Source organism: Hemitrygon akajei, chromosome 16 (assembly GCF_048418815.1).
Source record: "Hemitrygon akajei chromosome 16, sHemAka1.3, whole genome shotgun sequence".
Classification (NCBI taxonomy): domain Eukaryota; kingdom Metazoa; phylum Chordata; class Chondrichthyes; order Myliobatiformes; family Dasyatidae; genus Hemitrygon; species Hemitrygon akajei.
In genome coordinates, this window is record NC_133139.1 from 94,338,227 (window position 1) to 94,344,648 (window position 6,422).

General features: G+C 39.7%; 1 protein-coding gene across 2 annotated transcripts; it reads right to left on the reverse strand.

The window, feature by feature from the left end:
• Window positions 1–953: 953 nt before the first annotated feature.
• Window positions 954–6,203, reverse strand: LOC140740301 (uncharacterized). 2 transcript variants are annotated; one of them, XM_073069456.1, is made up of 2 exons: window positions 6,174–6,203; window positions 954–5,624 (listed from the first exon to the last, which is right to left on the reverse strand). In XM_073069456.1, exon 2 carries the CDS (start codon window positions 5,438–5,440, stop codon window positions 4,478–4,480), a length of 963 nt encoding a protein of 320 aa, XP_072925557.1. In that variant the 5' UTR covers window positions 5,441–5,624; window positions 6,174–6,203; the 3' UTR covers window positions 954–4,477. The 2 variants fall into 2 exon arrangements, with proteins under 2 accessions (XP_072925557.1, XP_072925558.1); XM_073069457.1 differs by having other exon boundaries at window positions 954–5,538; window positions 6,174–6,202.
• Between the last annotated feature and the right edge of the window lie 219 nt (window positions 6,204–6,422).

Consider the following 6,422-nt stretch of genomic DNA (forward strand, 5'->3'; position numbering starts at 1 on the left):
TTCTCTCCTGGCTAGACATTTAATCCTCCTTAGATGGAGAGATGTTGCCCCGCCCACGCATGCTCAATGGCTTAATGATATTATGTCCTGTTTAGACCTTGAAAATTTTCATTATTCAATTCTTATTATTATTCAATTATTAAATTCTTTTATTGAGTACTTTCATAACCTTCCTCTTAATTAAGGTTTTTTTTTCAGTCCCTTACTTTCAACTCTTTTTTTTGGCAGTAGGCATTATTATCTTCTGTTTTCAAGCGTATTTAGAGTTTTGGGGGTTTGATTGTCCTGATTTATATTCTCTATATTGTGTTGTGGTTGGTCTGTTGTTTTTTTTTTGCTGTAGGGCTTGGGGAGGATTCTAACTTTACATGACTTCAATTTGGGTGCTTTCTCAATTATCTTTTTTGTATTATTTTATTATTGTATGTTTATTTTCACACTGTATTAATTTTTTTTATTTTGGTTTGGGTTTTTTTCTTATCTGTAGTGTTGTAGAAAATGCATTAAAAAACCAATAAAAAAAAAATTTTTTAAAGTTGTATAATACATTGTTGAGGCCTAGTTTGGAGCATTATGTGAAGTTTTGGCCACCTACCTACAGGAAAGATGTAAATAAGGTTGAAAGAGTACAAAGAAAGTTTTTTTTTGTTGATCAGTGGCAAAAAAAGCCAAATTAAATCCACTGTGATTTAATGTAAAACAATTAAAACATGAAAACTTCCAATTTTTTTAAGCAGTTTATAGCCACATCAATCATTTTATATTAACTGTATACAAGTTAATCTGATTCTCATGTTGGATTCTGGTGTTTGAATCTACAGTTTTTTTAAAAAAATCAGGGAAGAGGCATAATACATGAACAGTTTATTAAGAGTGAGACAACAAAGCGAACAGGAGCAGAACAGTGACAGGGGCCACACTACTTGAAGAAAAGAGGAACTATAGATTACACCTAATGTAAAACAGCTACTTTTATAGCAAAAATTTTTTAAATTGCATTCAAATCCATAAATAACAATAGACTGGTTCGAAAGCACTTTGTCAATATGCAGTAAAAGTTAACCAATGAAGAATGTTCATTTACTTAATGAAAGAACAAAGAAGCTTCCAGAATTATACTTTGTATAGCCACTAGAAGGCATATTAAACTGTTATGTATATAAATGCTACTTAAAATACAAACAGATAATTGTTAAACTGCAAAGAAGATGATAATTAGGCAGTGTAATTCTAAAATTAAACTGTCAGATTCAGCAATTCGACCTTTGATTCTAAATCACACTTTGAGAATCATTACATCTGACAATTCAGAGGCAGAAAATCTTGTATCTCTGTTAAGTATAACATAATCAACAAATCACTTAGGATATTAAATATCAAAGTGTATATATTCTTCAAAGCATTCATAAGATTATGTCATAGTTAGGCAGATTATTAGGCACACTTACTCAAGTTCAAACTGTTCTATTAATGATCACATTTAAACAAGTAAAAATGATGTGTGATAAGGCATATTAGTATAATTAATATGACTCATAATATCGAGTAACCCCAGCTTCTGAGGCTTGAATGAATCCTATCAAAGAAATCCCATCAATCAGATTGATGTATTTCAGGTGCTTCTTCATGACTACGATCAGCCAAATGAGTTACGTTAGTGGTCGCCAACCCGTCCCCCTTAACTGCTAAGAGAAGATCTAATGTCATATAATTTTAAAGAACCATCTTACGCATGGGGGTCATTTCTGTTAATACTTCTGCCATCTTCAGCAGTGTCATTCCTTACTCTTCCTAAGGTTGTAGGAATATTTTCAATCTCCTGAATACTCCTTGCAACACCAAAAAATGGGAATAAAATTAATGCTAAATGATCTCCTTCTGAAATAACTCATTTACTTCTGGACCAGGAGTTCCCAATCTTTTTGTACCGTGCACCCCTACCATTAACCAAGGGGTGCATGGACCCCAGGTTGGGAACCCTTGTCCTAGACTTAGGAGGTAACGATGAGGTGTATGTATGTCTTATGGCAGGAAAAACATATAAGATCCTAACTGATCACATGGAAAGGAGGTATAGGTTCCCTCTCTGCACATAAAGTACATATTGCTCCATGAACTTAGACCGTTTATTACTTGACAGAAGCTTTGTTGAATTGTAATATTTCAGATCATCAATAATGCAAGTATACATAATGAGTCATCTCAACAGGCAAATTATGAGTGAGAAAATTGGCAAAAATTTAACAACAACAAATAATATTAGAAGAAACAATAATGTCCATTAGTTTTCAACTTGTTTGAAGTCTTCTGGCTGGTCAGTAATTTGCTCACTGTAGGCAAGCAGCATAGACTGTGACAGAAGTTACTGGTACATTAACCGCAGTGCTTGTCTTTGTCAGGTACTTTAACTCACTTGCAGTAGCTGGCTTATAGTCTTCTGGCTGGTTAATCATTCCCTCAGTGTAGCTCAGCAGTGTAGGCACTGTGACCAAGAGGTTACTAGCACATTAATCACAGCACTTACTGTTTTCATAGAATACCACTTCAGCTCACTTCCAGCTCCCAGTGGTTCCTTACATGTTTTCTTAATCAAGACCCAATCACCAGAAATCAGGGTGTGTCCTCCTTCTACTGGGTCCACCCAACAGCAGAAATGGTTGAGAAGCAGCCCTGGCAGCTTGGGTTAAGTTCAAACAATAGTTAACCAAACTGTCTGACATAATGTGTGTATCAGCCTCGCTGATATAGAGGGCTCCTGGAAGTGACAAGTATTGTATTGTATTGAGATATAGCATGGAGTAGGCCCTCCAATCCATGCCACTGAGCAGCCCACCTATTTAACCCTAGTCTAATTTACCATGAGCAATTAACCTACTAACTGGTACGTCTTTGGTCTGTGGGGGGAAAGTAGAGCAGCTGGAGGAAACTCACAGAGTCAAGGAGAGAACATACAAACTCCTTAAAGACAGCTGCAGGTATTGAACCCAGGTACAGCTATAAAGTGTTGTGCTAACAACACCAAACGACAATTACCAGCTCAAATGGACTTAAGTTTAATTGTCGTTTGGAGTTGTTGTTATGCTACATAAGACCACAGAAAGAGCTATAAGCCATGGCACACCTTCCTTATGATACCTGGTCAGTCATTTTTTTTTAATGATTCCATTCAATCATTCTACTTGTCCTGAAGATTCTGGATAATGTGGACAATGAAAATACCATTCAATATTCATCAGTTGACATAACTCCTGACAAACACTACCAGTGAAATACGTTCTTTGGCCAGAGTCAACATGACATGGTGATCTCCCAACTAGGAATGCAGGTGTGCATGTCCTCTGTGTGTGTGTGTCAGTAGCTTTCCTTGCTGGAATAGCTTCCACTCATCTTGAAAACTTGCACAATATTACCAGTTTAGTATCCTTAGTAGGAAATGTATTAACTGTAAAAGTGGACCACGTGGGGCAGGAGCACTTAATTGTGGTAGTTTTTCCGCTGCTGCAGGATTTATTTTCTGGCAAGTCGGGCATCTTTCTAACTTGTGTCAAGCTTGTGCCCTGAATGATGGATTCCACCACCACTGGGATGATCTGTCAAACATCTTTTGCACCCCAATATGTATATTTGCTGTATCAGATTACTTTGGATGTTCTTCTGCAGAGTTCACCTTTGCTTCCAAAATTCCAGTTGTTGGGTTCACTATATATTTCTTTTATTCCTTCCAATGCTAACCTGTTCTGAAATTTCATCCACCAATGCATTTCCACTGCTTTCCAATGTAGTCATCTTAGAGTGGCTTTTACATTTTAATGCAGCAACTTTTGACAACAGTTTCCTGACATGCATAAGCTCTTGTACAAGATGGCCATTCTTGACTGGGATTCCTACAGCCTTAAGAAAACCTCTGTCTCCATAGAATTCCACAACCATGGACAACTCCAAAAGCATATTGAGAATCAATGGCAATATAATCTGATCTTTCTTTTGCCAATTTACAGACTTCAATCAAAGCTTTTAATTTTGCCTGTTGGATAGAGGTATCAGGAGCCATGCTTCTTGATGCCAGCATTTCAGTTCCATAAATCATCATTCAGGTTCCATATATCATCGTTCAAATCCCTCTCTCAATCACTGAATCATCAGTGTATAGAATCAGATCTTTGGCAACGTAATAATCAACAGGATGCTGTCGGGCTCCATGTTGTTGAATTAAGACTGCTATCATATATTTCCCTTTGATATACAGGGTGAATTATGTACCTCTATCAGGGATTCTTAATGCAGATGTAGTGCACAATATCACCTTTAAAGTTTGAAATGCTTACAGTTGTTCTTCATTAAGAGTCAGAGGGTCACCTGAGCACTTTATTTATTGAGATATAAAGCAGAATAGGCCCTTCCAGTCCTTCAAGCTGCACCGCACAGCAACACCTGATTTAACCCAAGCCTAATCACAGGACAATTTATAAAGACCAATTTACCAACCACTGCGTCTTTGGACTTTGGGAGGAAACCGGAGCACCCGGAGGAAACCCACACGGTCACGGGGAGAACGTACAAACTTCTTACAGACAGCAGCAGGAGTTGAACCTGGGTTGCTGGTACTGTAAAGTGCTGTGCTAACCACCACACTGCCATGCCTCCCCCTGTCCTTCAGGAGATTGTTGAGTGGTTGAGCAATAGTTGATGGACCTACCACTAGCTTATTAATAGTTTCATCTTCAGTCATATGTATCTTCACTCCCTTGGTCTTTATTGGAGAAAGCTGTGACATAGCTGTCAATCTTACTGCTTCATCACTGTCATCCTCACTTGAGTCGCTAGGAGACTCTGCAGAATCTATGCAATGTCCATCCTGTAATTCTTCAGAGTTCAGAGGGTGTCCCTGTTCCAGGCGTCTGTCCAATATAGGCTGTAATTCTCTGGAGTTCAGATAGCAGTGCTGCATAGGGAGACTGTTCACTGTAAACTGTAATTCCTCAGGCGGAGCTTCAGAAGCATGTGTTTTGCTGGGCGGAACGCCAGCAGTACTAGCATTACTTGTAGCATCACTCACAGGACCACCCACTTGAAATCGAGCCTGCGCTTTCTTACATTCTTTCAGTTTCTGAAGACCACTTCTGACAAGACTTCTCCGAACTGTAGAGGGGTGTACTTGAGTTCCAGTAGTTTCTGTGAGTTCAGAGCTAATAGCAGTGCTGGACTTTTTCCGATTTAGAAGGGATGTCAGTATGATGTATCTCTCTTCTGCTGCACTCAGTTTCCGTGGCCGACCACTGCGTTTCTGGTCCTCAATTTTGCCTGTTTCTTTGTGCTTCTTCAGAAGAGCTTTGACAGCACATCTTGAAACTCCTGTCTGCCGCGAAATTTCCGCTTGGGAGAGACCTTGCTGATGCAGAATGACTACCTTGTGTCTTGTTGCAATGCTCACTCTTGCCATTGTGTAAGAATTGAGGATTTCAAGGTTAAACTGTCACATCTGCCACACCCTCACCTTTTAGTTTGGTTGTCCTTCACCCAGTTTGATTCCTTCTACACCTGTTTCAGTTAAGCAGTTTAGTTCATTCAACTCATGTCACTGTTCTGTTTGTTATCTTTGTTTAATCATGCAGTGGGCTATATACCTATAAAGTAATAAAGTTTTCATTTGAAAAGTGGTCTATTAATTAATGTTGCTTTCTTTATCGAAATATAAACATTTCTCTTTTTTTGAGAAAACGAATGTTTGGAAATCTGAAAGTTGCTCTTTTCTACTAAAAAAAAGTAACATACGAAATATAAATATAAAGGTGTCTAAGTCTTTTGCTGGAGCTCGGCAGTGTTTGGGAAAGCCATCCGCTTCATTCCCTCCGCCTGCACGTCCAAAAATGCCCTAAGGACTGACGGGGAAAGACCCCACTAACCATCGGGGGGGGGGGGGGGGGGGGGGGGGGGGGAATCCACTACGGTTATAGCGACGCGCGTGCGCCGCAGAAATGGCGTTAGCACCTTCGCTCATCAGCAAAAAAATTCCCCGGAGCCCGGGTACATATCGTAGGGCTCAACAGACGGAAATGAATGGGCCTTTCCCGAGTTCGCGGGACCACAGTGTGTCCAAATCAAGTCGCAATTGTTCCTCAGTCACGGTGCAGGCACCGTTGCAGATGTTCCCCTACCCGAAACCCCATTCTTACCTGCGCTAATCCTTCGGAGTCTATTGTCCACAACACGCATGCGCGATTTCCGAAACAATGTGCGACGTTGACGCCTGCGCATTTGATGCTGGGTCACCGTTGGTGAGTTCTGGTGCGCAGAGTTTTCTGGGTAAACTGGGTGCCATTAAAGGTGCTTGCAATCACCAGTTCCATGCCACGTTTAAAAACAGCAGCTATTTTAATGCACAAGCTCCCACAAACACCATACTCAATATCAACTGGCATTTC